Source organism: Nipponia nippon, unplaced genomic scaffold, assembly GCF_047370975.1.
Source record: "Nipponia nippon isolate SJK-2023a ecotype South Korea unplaced genomic scaffold, ASM4737097v1 scaffold_3, whole genome shotgun sequence".
In the NCBI taxonomy this organism is placed as follows: domain Eukaryota; kingdom Metazoa; phylum Chordata; class Aves; order Pelecaniformes; family Threskiornithidae; genus Nipponia; species Nipponia nippon.
In genome coordinates this window covers 34,702,067-34,717,500 of record NW_028262347.1, presented here as the reverse complement: position 1 = coordinate 34,717,500, position 15,434 = coordinate 34,702,067, and the positions used below count along the sequence as shown (strand labels likewise).

Here is a 15,434-nt window from a genome sequence, read left to right as displayed (position 1 = left end):
TGCTGGGGTGGGGGGGAGGGCAGGGAGAAACAAGAGATTTGCACAGATGAACTAAAACTATGCATCTCAGACGAAAGATTTCCCCAATTTGCTATGACCAGCTCCAAACCAGTTAATGTGGTCACTGCCACTGGTGTAGCTGGCAGAGCAAGGAGTTCAGAATGAAACGCTAGTCACACAAGAAATCAGGTCAATACCGAAGCAGGTGTGGCACTGTTGGCTACATTGCTAGCAGCACCTGAGCTTGCTAGCTTAAAGTAAAAATAACTGAGGTGTGAATATAACAAATTGTGAGACAACTCAGGCAAATGCTGGTCCAGTAACTAAGAAACCTTCCGTCCACCACCACCGACTGTCGCTCTGGTAAGGATTCCCAGTTCCCCAGACTGTCGAATGGAAGACCCTGCCTCAGAGATGGGCATTGTCCCTCATGATCACTGACAGCTATGGCACAAATCATTAAGGAAATCAGCCGGTTCTCAGGACAAAGCACAAGGCACACACTTTAAAAATAATCTTCAGCTGTGTTGTTTAACTCAAAAAAAGTGAATGAGGCAAAGCTTTCAGAGGAGACTGAGCCTTCTTTTGTTCAGTAGCTACTTATTTACATCTTGTGAGAGAAACTGAGTGCTTAAATAACAAGAACTAAATTCAGGCCATCATGGCCCATGAGTAACGCCAACACCTGTATAGAAGAAGAGTACGCTACAGCACAGAAAATCCCACAAACACGTTATCAATATGTGGAACACTATTTCTGTGACACATATACAATACATATTTACATGGACCTGGCAGAGGAAAATACTGGAGGATGCTACCAATGGTAAAGTTAATGTCAAAACTTGTACCATGTTTGACATAATGGAACTTTTTGTGGGTTTTTAACACTGAAAGAGACAAGAATATTCAGACTTAATCATTAGAAAACTGCTACAAAAATACTTCAATAATATTATACTTTAAAGGTCTAAACTTTAAAAGATTTCTTAAATCTGAGAACACTGAAATCAAAGACTAATTCAGGTTATAAGGAACCTCTGGACGTTATGTGGTCCAACTCCTGCTCAAAGCAGGGCCAACTCCTTAGCTAGATCACATTGCTGAAAATTATATCCAGTTGGGTTTTGACTGTTTAAGAGGATAGAGATTGCACAGCCTCTTTGGGGAGCTTATTCCCATGCTCAATCAACTCCTGTGATTATTTTTTTTTACTCAATATCTAACTGGAATTTCCCTTGCTGCAACCTCTGCTCGTTTCCCCTCATCCCTTTCACTACACTCTCCAAGTAGAGTTTGTCTCTGTCTTCACTACAACCCTCAATTAGGTAGCTGAAGACAGCAGGAGGGTTTCTACAACCAGTACCAAAACTCTTTTCTTTAGAAATACAACTAGGAAATTCCGCCCTATTGACAGGTTTTTGAAGAACACACAAAATCAACAGATTCTAATAAGAAATAATTACTTCTGCTATTATGAAGCAGAAACAAATGCAAAACAAAACCAAGAAAACACTCAGCTTGTAAATTCTTTGAAAAAACAGAAGCAGCATGCATGGCGATTACTGGCACAGTAAGTAACTACTACTCCTTCTGCATCATAAAGAACATTCCCTACTTAGTACCACAGTCAGTATTGGTCTATTAACTTACTGAAGGATCTTCTACAAGTGAGAGGAAAGCTGACTGAGTCATTTATTAGAGTTAACCCAAGTTTGGAGGGGAAAGCAACAGAGAGGCAGCAAGTATGGAATGCAACTGTGTGTCACTCCACAACTTAGGAAAATGTTTGTAGGAGTTCATTCACCCTTTTCTCAAGTTGAGATAAAAGGGTACTGCCAACGTGAAGTTGCTTACGGAAGAATTAATTTTCAGAGTCATGCAGTACTGCCTTCAGGAGGAAAAGGGACAGACCCACAGCAACGGCTTCTCTCATCTGTCTCCAAAAAGTTAACCTGTCAAATTTACCAGACACATTTCAAAAGTCTGGATCACAAATACTCTCTTAGGTGAGATGATGCTGAGCACTCATGTGGGTAACTAAACAGTGCAGAACTGATAGAGAAATTGTACTGCCAAAATACTTATTGGGTTTTTTTAAAGGACAGGTAAAACCTACCTATTGTTTGGTACTTAAAAGAACAGAAACAACATTGCCCACTGGTATTAGAAAAATCGTATGATGCTTACCTGCGACCACATTCTGAATATTTACCAATATTTTTTAATATTAAGGCAGCTGTTAATCGGATGTGTTTAGTTATTGGTCCCTCTTTTTCATCCTACAAAAGTAAAGAGAAAAAAAAAAATGTAAAAGCCCAACAGTAGCAGGCAACAATTTATGGCTAATACTTGAGTCAAACAATACTAACTGTGAAATCTCTGAAGACAAGGTTTCTTGATCCCCTCCTTAATGCCATTAGGGCAGCACTCGGATGATTCACAATGGCCTTCTGTGCTCTGGGAGTAGAGGCGGTACCCCCTGCAGCTGGCTGCCTACATCAGTAAAGAAAGAATTAATAAAAATAAGCTTTGCACCACTTTCTAGAAGATTAACAACTCTGAAAATTTATTTTGACAATTTTTTAACTTATCTGAACAGAGACACAAAGATCCATTAATACTTTGTGCGATTTGTCTTTTGTTTCCACAGAGATAAACCTTATTGTAAAGCCTTCAGAAGAGTAATGGGCTTTATTGTATGTGAAAAAACATTTCTCGAAGTACTGCTCATCACCCATGACATTTGTGATGGAAAAGTAATATATTGTACTAATGACATAGCCAGTTCCTGAAGTGCACCTATTTAAAGGAATGTTTTATCAGACAGTTTTTAACAGGAACTGTGATAGCAGCTATGTAAACGTCATCTGAGATTTGGCCAGAGAATGTCCTTAAAATATAGCTATTCAAACTTGACACAGCTCATTGGGACCATTAGACACTAAGATAATATAAAATACATATTAACTGTGGTTAGTGAGGAGTAATATAAAGTAAAATGATTTAAGTTATGATCTAAGACATAAAACATCTAATCAGATCAAACATCTGTAAAACCAATTACCTGTTACTGCAGCTTTCAGACTGAGATTAATAAATTAAGCAGGTATTTTATAAAGCTGGTACAAATAACAAACATAGCAGAAGCAAATTCTCCATTTTCAGTATTAACACTGAAGTCAAAGCTCTGTTTCATGTGAAACTTTGAAATTACTCATACAATTAGAGTTTAGAATGTACAAATATGCAACTTCACTTAATGAGTAAGACTCATAATGTCATCTCAAAGGAAAGCTTTGCAGTATCAATGGTGAAAAATGTCACCACACTTCAATATATAGAACAATATTATTATGAAGTCTTTTAATACCCTAGCAGAACCTGACTAGAACATCTCAATGTACTAGAAATACACAGTAGTGCTTACTTGCAAAGGTAGCATAAATGAAATGTAAATGTTCTATTTTTAAAAATGAAAGTTAGCCTGTAAGAGCATTATTTAGCCATCTTTCACTCTAAGTAAATATTCTAAGAATAAAACTTGAATTCTGTTTTCAGAGAGACTTTCTTCATAATCTGAAATTCTAACAACAAGGAAACCTAGTTAAAAATTAGAAAAAGGGTTCATATGAGTGGTTTTAAACCACAAAACAGAAAATTAAGAAGTAGTAACACACAGACTCCTCCCTAAAAACTTAGCTTATAATCACACCGTCATCCTCCCCTGAATGGAAATAACAGTTTGAAAACCTTTATGAAGTAAATGAAGAAGGGCAGGGGCTGAATTAAGAAACTGTTGGGCAATGACATATGTTTATAGGAGACTGAGTACCACGACTTAATTATCATCTTCATTTTTAATTTCTGGAACATTTTGGTTTTGCTTATATTGAGAAGAACAAGGATTCATAATGGGAGGCTGTTCAGAATGTCTCTCTTCAACAGCTATCATACTATATTTTAGAAAAGTTGAAGTACTACTGCCTTGATTCTAGAAATATTGAAAAAGGGACAATTGCAATAAATTAGGAAGATATTAGAAAATTGTCTCCTTTTTTTGATTTTGGAAAAAAAAAAAAAAGGAAGTTAATAAAAAGTTATTGAGACATCAAGTGGCCTGACTTGTGTCTGTGGGCAAGTATCTCTCTCAAGAAACATCTGGATTTCTTGAATTTCTTTAATTATATTACCAACTTAACTTCAAACTGTACCATTCAACTTGTGATTTAAAGTTATCTCCTGCCCCACTCCCATGGTGCATGAAGAATATTTTTGGTAGCTCACGCTACCACCTTTGCTTCAGTGGCAACAAGGAAAAAAAAATTAATGTGAATCCAAAAAGATTCAAATGCACAAAGCTACAGTCAACATACAGTTAATCGCTAGTGCTACCTGACCTTCCAGAATGCAATATTCAGCTACCTCTGAAAACCAGAAGAGGAAGAGTTAATATAATATAACTTTAAAAGCAAAGAAATACAGAGTTAAGGTATACAACCAACTCTGTAATGCAGCTTAACTTTGCCTACCTGGTTCTAGCAAAAGCCATTACAGATTTTTTCAAGTATGTATGGTGTTACGATAGACAGAAATTAATGAGTAGGGGAATGGGCCCTTGTTTGTTACACTGTGTTCCACAGATTTTACTTCCAGCACCAATAACACTCACTCTATCTGCACGCTCCAAGGTAGGTGTAGTTTTACTGAACAGTGAGGGATTAAGTGAAGACAGCTGGCCTAATTAATGCCTAAAAGTTGATGGTTTATACATGCTTTACCTCAGCACCATTTTTTTAAGTTGTTTCAGCTCCATACAAGGGTTTAGTCATGTGGACTATCAGTGGTGTGCTGATATATCTGACAAGTTTCTAGGGCTCAACAAAAAGTAAATTAAGCCAAAACCTTGTAAGTCAGCTTTCAGACATGACCTTGTAAACCAGCTTGAGGTGACCTGTTGGAGCGAGCATAGGGTTTCATTTGACAAGTCACTGATTCTGGAAAGCAAATTATCAAGTCTTGTCTCCCTCATGTAGCAGGATGCCCTTTTCAGTTGTGCAAACATAACTCTGTGGCAGCCCTGTAAGATTATGTGGGTTACACATTACATATAATTAAAATATTCCTGTTTGTTGATTACTTCTTTGGTAAAACAGGAGTAATGGACACATGAGGTAAAAGAGTAAAAGCAACAAGACAGGGAACCTCTATGATTTCATAAAACAGGTGAGTGTATTAACTGTCATGAGTGCTGACAGAGAAAGGTCTCATCCCTTCCTTTTGTTACAACCCACCTCCTGTACTGGTGTTCAACTGACTGTAAGGCAAGTGTATTCCACTCATCTGGCAAACCCACTTTTTTTGATTGATTTTTTTTTTCCAAAACCAGAATTGATTTACTATGCAATCAGACAAAAACTAAAGCTAGTTCTCTCACTGTAAGCAGTGCGTAGCCATGAGAAGGAACAAGGGATGGCAGGGAGAGTAATAGAATGCTCTTATGTCAACTTCTGAAATCACATCCTTAGTATCTTGTGATACCGCGGCCTCTATACTTCAGTGAGAACTGGTTATGCATATAAATTCCTACTTTCTGAATCTGACCTAATTAGGGAATTCTGCCTTAGAGGAGGGGATGTATGAATGTTTTTTTCTAGTATGAGTACCTGTGCCAATTTTAAAGAAACCTGTGAGGACACAGAGCTACTGGATGTTATCTGTGTGATGGAACATTTTTGAAAAGGCAGAGTTGAGATCATAACATGCTAGTAGATGGTATCAGCCCTACGCTTCCCACTTACCAAATATTTAAGACTACATTACCATCATTCTTCATTTTGTGGTTTTCAGAGGTCTGAATGTTGTTCAGTGTAATGAAACAAGGCACCATAAAGCAATCATAAGTCTGTGTTAAGAAGTTTGTTTATATTAAAAAATAAAAGGACTCCCAAATTAAATTTCTCAGCTTTCATACTCAACTTTCTCTGCTGCCTCCAGCAGCTTGGTAGCAATTTAACTAGCCACAGAACAGACTGCAAAAATCTGCCTGGGACCGTGTAATTACATCTTTAGCTTGCAACAAAGAGATTCCAGTTAGTTACTAACAAAGACCTAGTCTTAATACACTTACACAAGTAACTGAACCCTGAATAACTCCAATATTAACATAACCATCCCCACAACCCCCACAGCAATGGGGCTGCACTCTCCAATATTAATTCCAGATGGTTGAAATCATTGTGGGAAAGAGGAGAGCCAAAATCTGATTCCAGGTAGCAGCACAAAATTAGAAGACTCAGAGCAGTTGGTATTTATCTTGTTTGCTCGTATAAAAGGAAGTTTATTACAAGAGACCGTGGATTAAATCAGCCCAAATTTAGACCACAAAACTGGAAGGAATACAGCAAGTTACAAGACAAGCCATCTCAACTGTATGAAACAGCTGAACTGTACACAACAAATAACTTTCCATTTGGATTACAAGCACCTTCCTGTTACAACAGAAGTTATAAAATGCTGTCCAATGGGGAAAAACCAGGAGAATATGTTGAGAACAATGTTCACCACAGAGTATTGACCATATACCTTAAAGAATTACCCGTTCTTTTTATGATAACTGCAACCACATCTCCCCCATCAGAATCTATTCCCTCTTTTGCCCATTTTGTCTTACTGTAATGGACCCCAAATGTGATTACTGTTATAGACTCTATATATGTAGAGTTTCACCTGATAAGCCAAGTTATAAATACACAAATTCTTCCAATAATTTCTAATCCTCTTATTTTCACTACTGCTAATGAGGCTCAGGTCTACTTACTTATTGGAAGGCTTCTGATTTCCTGCTTGTCCATGTTCATCTTGCTTTAATCCTGCAAGCAAAGCATCTCTGGAACAGTGCTTATCCTGTTTGGGGAAAAGAGAAAGACGGTGAGAAAGGTGTGTGAATATTTACCATGAAATTCCTACCATTTTCTGAAGTAGTATGTGAAAGAAAATCTGCACCTGTAAATGGGTAATGAAGGAAAACCTCTGCCGCTGGAAAGGTTCACATCCCTCCCATAAGCACTGCCCTGGGTAGACATCTTTTCCTCCATGTTCAGTTGCTGCATGATAAAAAACTTGTGATGGTGTTTGAAACCACCTACAAAAAGAGGGGGAGAAGAATTTAAAGTTTGGGGTTTTTTCCCAGTTAATGGTAAAGCACAAATATCACAAACATAAACCCATACTGGCTAAACGTTTTTATTTTCTGAAATGAGACATGCATTGATAAATGAAGTAATCGAGTTTTAAAAGGAAAAACACATACATATATAACCAGTGAGCTACCAATAAATGGCAATCTGGTTTTGCCAAATCCAATTGAAATATCATGCTTCTATTCTTACAATTATACTTTACCAAAGAAATAATGCATGTTAATTCCAACAGATCCATTCTCTGCAATACAAGCAAAATACAGTAATAAACAGCTAAAAAAGTTGGGTTTCATGCATTCCTTTTCCTATTTTCCTTCTTTACTGGCAGTCATACTCAGACCTTATTTAAACTTTAATTGGGAAAGAGAGATGCACACCATTCATCCTATTTGCTCTCAATACTGCACGCCTGTCAAAACTGATGGAATAAGAGATCAATCTAAAATTAGTGCTCTTTAGCACCTGAATTCTAAATATCGGGAAAAAGGCTAGATGTCATTTCCTGATGCACACAGAAGCTGAAAAATGTCATTTATGTGACCCTTTTTTAACATCTTCACTTAAACCTCAGTTTTTAAAAGACTTTCTAAAACCTCAAACTTTGCCAAACACTTTGACTGCCGACAGCCCCAAAGCACAGGACATGAGGTATTTCAGCAAATGAAGGGCTTCTGCATCAATAGAAAAGATGAAGTTGTCCTAAGCCTGGCCCTGTAACACTCGACAGTATATTCTGGGTTTTCTGTATGTTCTACTTGGTGAGAGCTCAGGTGTGACATAACCTTACAGTGAGTTCAGCCCAATAAGGGCTTTCTTCCATTTCAAAGTGGTAGAAAAGTTACAACTCACTGTGAATGCCACCTCAAAATACTGGTGAGTCAACAGTTCTTAACAGTTCTTAGATCTGTATTTTCAAATTGTCACGTAGACAAAAGATGTGTTATTTTAACATATATCAGATTGTAATGGAGAACCACTATATTTCAAACAATATTAAATGAAAATAGTGAATGACTCAAAGCGTGGGTTTTTTTTAGTCTAGATACACCTTACAACATATCTCAAGTGTTACAAATTACATCCCTTACTTCAACAGAGGAAAAAATGGCCAAAATAAATGAAAGACTTCGCTGCTTGCAATTCATTTCGACACAACTAACCCAGCCCATCAACACCCACTTAAGTCTTGGACAGAAGAGGTCTAGAAACCTAGCTGCTGCCATTTGGGAAGTCATTACCACCAGCTGTCTTCACACACTTGCTGGATGGATGCCACTGGCACAGCAGTCCTACCAAAGAGGAAACACATGCACCCACCTCAGCCACTCCGGTTCACATGCCAGTATTTTAGTTTCAGTTAACAAGAAAAGTATTTGTGTTAAGACGGTTGACTGAACTCCCTGGGCTGAACAGCGCCAAGAGGGAGATGACCTCCAATCAGAGCTTTATAAGCAAGCAGCCAAGGATGAAGCAACACTTTAAACCTACAGCAGTCATTTATGGACAAGTTCAAGTCAGAACTCCCAGCATACGATGCAGATGAGTAGGTGCTTTGATCCAGCCACCTCCTTCCACATCCTACCGCTCGTTTCAGTACTGTCCATTATACAAACATACTTGCAATCAATATGCAGGCGTAAGCGTACAGATACTGTTACCTGAACCCCATAAAGGTGTCAAAGAGCTACTTCACCCAGAGACAAGTCTTAGTTATAAAATGAATCCTACTGCAATAACCACCTGTAATACAGCGATTACCTTCTGCATAGGCAATAAATACTACTCTCTTAAAAAGCATTCATCTTTTCCATGCCAGTCAGCTCTTACTGAAGGGAAGCTGGGAAGGAGAAATACCTGCCTCTTGCTGTTGGTCCAGATAGGCAATAGCCGGAAATGAAAATAAAATGTTTTACATCTACATTGGCTCAACATTAAAAGTTGATGTTTCAGAGGACAGAAAGATATCTTTCCACAATAAAGAGGAAAGTCAGTATGTAAACTTAAGCCTGGCACAAACTTATTTATAACTAATTCCTGGCGTGGATGAAACAAATTTCATAGCGTAAGTGAAACCCAAAATGTAGTTTAAAACATTTTATTCAACATGGCAAGGCTTTAAGAAAAATAAAGCTAATTCAGCTGTGTTGGTTCATTCACTGTATAATGCATTCAGTGTTATACTTCAATCACTGATGTAAGAAGATGCAAATTTACTACCACTTTGTAGAGAAAAAACATTTTTACTTAAAGAAACACCTAAACATAGTAATAATAAAAAAAAAAAGCTTAAGTACCAAGAATACGGTCAGTTGAGTCTAGACTCTTGTTTCCCACGTAATTTCTCCATCATTCTGTTCAGCTGCTGAACAGAACATTAAACTAATAGCTGACTTGACAGGCAGCGGAGATTCAATAGCATTTCCAATTTACTTTTTAAATACAAAGCAATTCAAGAGCAGACATCTCCTGCCTACCTGTGAAACAAAATGGCAGCTTTTAAATTAAGCTGAATACAATTAGCAGTACTGGCACACAGCTGAACTTCAAAGGGAAACACCTACTTTTGACGAGTTACATCCTCAGTGCAAAGTAGCATGCCGACTGACACCTTTTAGAGTTTTACTTCCACTTCAGATACTAAACCTGAATACACCTGTGAGAGGCCAATCATTACAACTGTTTGCATAATTGGGCCTGATCTGGATGTGGTCTTCGGACACTACTCAATCTGTTGCATTTTATTTCAAAATCTTCGTATAATGTTTCCTAATTCAGTTCTAAAAAACAAAACAGCAGAACCCACACCCACGCCACTGGAATGTTGCTGACTGCAGCAGCCAAGTTAGCGAGTAGCAAAAGAACATATTATTTATTTGTATTTATTCTGATTCTCAGTAAAAGGTTTTTGAAGGCCTTCACTGCCTTCTGCAATACATCCTGGAAGGGAAACTCAATGCAAATACGTTGTGAGAGCTAAACTAAAGAACATGCATAGAGAAACAGGTGCAAATAACTATCAAATTTGCCTCCTGTCATATCTTTCCAGTTAATTGTGAACACAACAAAAGAAACACTGTTCTGTCATTCTACTATGATGAACCTGCCTGCTTAATACCTAGGAAAAAAACCTGCTAAGCAATCATGAACGAAACCAAGCGGAGGATGTCAAGTTCACATAGACTAATGACCCACTCAAAAGAATATTCTTGGTTCCTGCTTAAACAACTCAATAAAAACAGCTAAGATTAAGAGCTATAAATAAAACAGTTGCAATAACAGGTGGCAATTCCAGATTTTTCTTTATGTCTGTTAGAAGCAGGAAGCCCACAGGAGATTTGATACTCCTGTTTTTAATCAGGCTGTTGAAGGAATATGAATAAACAATATACATCTGAGGAAGACGCTAACTTAACATTTTGGTTCTCTCTTCACCACAGAGAATGCCGAGTGTAATGTTTATCTAAACTGTTTTAGGCTAGAGCTGAAACGAATATTTTAAAAGTGAGAGACAGCATAAGAACAAGAGGCGTGTGCCACATGGATTACAATCTATCAATACAAAATCTCTGAAGGCTTTTGAAAATAATGAAACTTAACCATGAAAAAATCCAGTATAGTAAGTAACAACAGGAGAAACTAAAGCAATGGAAATAATAGACTATCTTTGAAATAAAACGCAGACATCAACTTGTAAAATATGGGCTTCGTAGTCCTTAACTTCAGTCTCAGGAAAACTTACTGGAATAACATTTTAAGAAAGACTCACAAAAAGACTGATAATGTAAAGTAATCATAATTGTATTGTTCCTCCTCCTGCCCTAAAATTTGTCTGCACATATTCATATCCTAGTTCACATGTGACATTAGCTTGTTCCATGGGTAGATGTCACCTCAACTCCACACAACTCATCCTACATTAACTTCAGACATAGAAGAAAGTTGGTGACTAACTTATGCTTCAAAACTGTAGTTCAGCAAACTCTTCAAGATGGTATAAATTGGCAAGGCTTCTGCTAAGGAACCGCCCCAGCTTTTCATTTCCACCTCAGTATAACCCGCTCTTGTACCAGCACAGGTGTTTATGCATCTATTCTGCAGCCAGTAGAGTACAGCTCTATGGTTATATTTCTTAATAGTAAAGGAGTGAAGTAAAAAGTAAGTAAAGCCTTACATGTATTTCTTATGTAGAGAAGTGTCACCTACCAAAGAAACAAAAAGCACTTTTAAGGTGAAAACAGGGCAATGATTTAAAAAGTGCCAGGTCTCTACAGTACCAGTCAGAGTCTTATCTAAAATCCGTATGTCTTGCATTGCCTTAATGATCTTTGAATTATGTTTGTAAGGAATGAAAGAAACAGAAATTACAGCTTCAGGGGACTACAGATTAACTATCCTTCAGTAGTCCTCTACTTCTGTTCAAATGCCTCATTTTCAGCATCAGTTCCACATTTGAACTTCTCCATCATTTCACCCCAACTTTCTGAATGTCTACACACCAGCTTTCTGCCAAATCAGCCCATCTTTATGCTCCCTTTGTCTTGTTCTACAACGATGAAGTGTCTCACCCTTTTTCATGCCCATCCTATACGTTATGCAATTTCTCTCACTGTTTTCAAAGTGGCTATTTGACAACAATTTGTTTCACCAATCTGTACCCTTCACTGAAAACTAAGCATATTCACAAACCTAAGTTATTTTAAAAATCAATATCAAGATATACAAACTGATAACAAGGGTAGTATCGTGTTTTTATAAGCCTACATCCAAAAGTCTGCAGGCTGACTCCTCTCTCTTTTAAGGACAACAACAACAACCAAAAAAAAAGTCTAATCGTTGCTGTCTAGTCTTAAGGCTAAGTTCCTTTTTATTTCCTTTCATGACAATGGTGTCCTGTGGCACGCAAACGGTACCATAATTACTAAAATTAGTCATAATCTAAATAAGACTTTGACCAGGACATAGAAGCGCAACACCCTGCTCTTGCAAAACCGGAAACACAAGAAAGATTAAAAGCTGGAAACACAAGAAAATGTCAAGACATGATTTGTAACTGGAATACAACAACTATTTTTGTATTTGCAATACAGAGAACAGAGCTAGGAATTTTTTTTAACTTAACTACATGACAATATTTTATTACTGAAGAATCAATATATTAAAAAGAAAACCACATAATACTCATTTTATGCTCTGAAGTATGATTGAGAATGTCTTGCACTCCCCCATCTCAGCTTCAGCTTCCTCAACACTTTTCACTTTTTCTTTTCCCCACTGACAAAATATAAGGTAACTTAAGGAAACAGAATGGCTAGAACTTGTAGAATCACCTTCTGTATACAAGCATCTGTTACATATTAGTAAAAGGTAGTTAAATAAAGGAGCCATTTACTTTTTACAAGATTGCCACAGACACATGAAGTTCTGTCCAGGTTTTTTCATTTGCTCTGCATGCTGACTTGCTGCAGTGTACGAAGGCGGCTGCAAATTGATCTGCTGGCCCTGTACTTGCACTGTTGGTATCGACGTTGCAGGTGTGCTCTGTAGAAAAAGTTAAAACAGTTTTAAACAGGGCTTATTTCTAGACTTGACATATAGTTTACTGTTTGTTCGAAGATCTTTTCTTTTACACTTTAATCAACCACAAGTTTTCAGATTTTAACACTTTGAACTCCAAAAAAGCATTAATAGACACAATAACATGAGAGACATACAAGTTTTACACTGCAGTATTTATGCAGAAGTTTCTAATATTCAAATTACTAAACCTTATGCCCAAATTCAAATACAGAATTATGACTGCAAAGGAATTTCTCAATGGCACTAGTGGAGCAAAGGTTAGCATTATTTTGCTAACTCAAGGGGTTGCAATATCATCGGCACACGGAGTAGTTTGCTTTCCTATGTAAATGTAGGAGAAAATATTGGTTAAAAGAAGTAAAATGAGCACTGACACATCTAAAACTGCTTTACATTCTTTGAGGAAATGGTTTTATGTGCTGCATCTGTGGAATTCTTGAACTCCCGCATTAGTACACATCAGCCTGTGTTACAGAGCGTGTAAGAAAAGGTAAATCGAACAATGCTGAAGAAACACTATGAAAGACCAGTAGGCTCAAACTATGACATACCTTTTTCTCTATAAAACTTGGCAAATTATATTATTCTTTAAGCTCCTGTAAAACCAGCCAGCACATGTACTCTTATACAGAACACCACATGCCCAGAATGCCTAAACATACCGTACAACTTGTATACAGTGAAATACAAACATTTCAGAAAGGAAAAAGATGTTCCCCATGCTCCCCCACAATATTACAAGACACTTATTTTAACAGTGTATAAAAATTATCTGAAAAGTGACCTAAAAAAAGTTAAAAACAAAGCCAAAATATGCAATTTTTTTTTTCTGAATAATAGATACCGAATGCTGGACTTCCCCATTTCAGCAGCGTTTATGCCAGAATACTGTTTCTCTTCTTTCTTTTTTCCTAGAAGGCTCTGGCCAGCAAGATGTTTATAAAGACGATGACAATAAAAAAATTAAGCTTTTGAATGTTATCTAGTAATGAAGACCTAACATCCTTTTTTTCCCTACTGTTAGAAAAGGAACATAACACTCCTTAAAAGAGACCAAACAAAACTACTTTCAAAGTCTGTCTTTAAGAATATTATAAAAGAAGCACTTTTAAATGGTGCACACAATACTCTGTTTACATCCTTACAGCTCTGTTACTGAATAGCTTTAGACTTTTAACTACGAAGAAACAGTTAAGTGCAACTTCTGACATTTCATTTGCATACTGATCTTAAGTTTTCTTCCTGCTGCTCTCTACTGGCATTGTGGACAACAGTCACACAAGGTAACGAGTTACTAACTATCACAGATTGTACAAGGCTAATAACATGACCAAAAGGACAGCAAAAAAGCCTCATCAAAACCAAAACCCTTCCCATGTCCAAGCATAAATCCTGGAAAAAAAAAGACAAAACTGAGTGAAACTCCTGAACACCACACAACTATTGTATGATGCCTGTGATCTGCGTGTGTGAAAAGCTGTAAGAAAGGACTCTTGAGTCCATTAGTCGTAACTACAAATTATTTTGAATTCTGCAATGATTTTCATCTAAAGACCTCTAAGCTATTTTACAGATTGGGTAATGAATCTTCACAATGTATCTTTTAACAAAAGGTAAACACAAGTGGAGCCTTTCAAGATCAACATCCCTTTAACAAAGGATTTTTAAAGTGAAGCTGAAAGTAAAATCATCGAGTGTCAGCCATACAGCTTGTTTTGCAATCTTCACTTGGCATCCTGGTATCAACACACTATGACGGTCTTTATGTGAGTTTTTATCCCTATAGAACTTCTGCCTCATTTGATCTGCTGGAGAGAGAGTGAGCTTACTGAATGAATTCAGTATTTCATTTACTTCTCATCATTCAATGTGTGGTTCATGTATTATTTACTCCATTCTAAGCAAACCCTGCAATTAATCCAGAATTATGAATTTTCTCAAGGGTTTTTCTGGCAAGCTCTCCTAGTGGTATTCAAAGGTTTTAATACCATCTCATTAAAAAATTGTTTATTTTAAACAAGGAGATCTGAGCTATACAACACAAAATGTTACATGCTGAAAATGAAAGAGCACAGAAAGGGAAACAATTTTCAGGACAAAAAGTTAAAATTCTGTTTTCCCTCCGATTTCTTTCTACTCCTTTTTTTTTTAGTGAGGAAAAAGAAGCTGATAAATTTAAAAGAAATGTGTAAAATAATTGCTGTTTTTTAAAATTCTCTTATTACTGCTGTACCACGAAGTAGTTTCATGCAAACTTGTAGCATTAGGTGGTTATACCTTCCATGTATTTTTAAGTCAGATTTATTGCTTGCCTATTAACTGTGCTGATTGTATTTTAAAATCAACAGATGAAGTGAAGTTACATTTGTTTTCCTAGGTTTTATTTTAGAAACATAAGTTCTATGTTCAAACATCTCAAAGCTTTCCTCTCTTTGTTCAAGAGATCAGAAATACTTCTAATTTTTGTTTTCTTTTTCTCCCTCCTCAGATTTCGTGTTATCAGTTTAGTAATGCATGATATACGTAATCACTAAAATTTGGTATAGTCTGTTTTTCAGAAATGAAACTCCTTTTTTCCAGAAACGTACCTAGAAATACTTGCTATGTGCGACCTACTTACAGTACTGATATGCAACGATTACGTAAACTCACTTA

The 15,434-nt window shown here is 36.8% G+C and overlaps 1 protein-coding gene across 5 annotated transcripts in view; it reads right to left on the bottom strand.

The window, feature by feature from the left end:
- ARID2 (AT-rich interaction domain 2) overlaps nt 1-15,434 on the bottom strand; it is a 109,472-nt gene that overhangs the window by 1,824 nt on the left and 92,214 nt on the right. For 3 of the 5 annotated variants that reach the window (XM_087765155.1, XM_087765158.1, XM_087765157.1), the window contains 5 exons: nt 12,592-12,740; nt 7,006-7,144; nt 6,821-6,906; nt 2,373-2,502; nt 2,191-2,282 (listed from right to left, as the gene is read on the bottom strand). In XM_087765155.1, the coding sequence (XP_087621281.1) occupies nt 2,191-2,282; nt 2,373-2,502; nt 6,821-6,906; nt 7,006-7,144; nt 12,592-12,740 (596 nt within the window). The remainder of the gene's footprint in view (nt 1-2,190; nt 2,283-2,372; nt 2,503-6,820; nt 6,907-7,005; nt 7,145-12,591; nt 12,741-15,434) is intronic. The other 2 variants (XM_087765156.1, XM_087765154.1) reach the window with 1 other exon arrangement.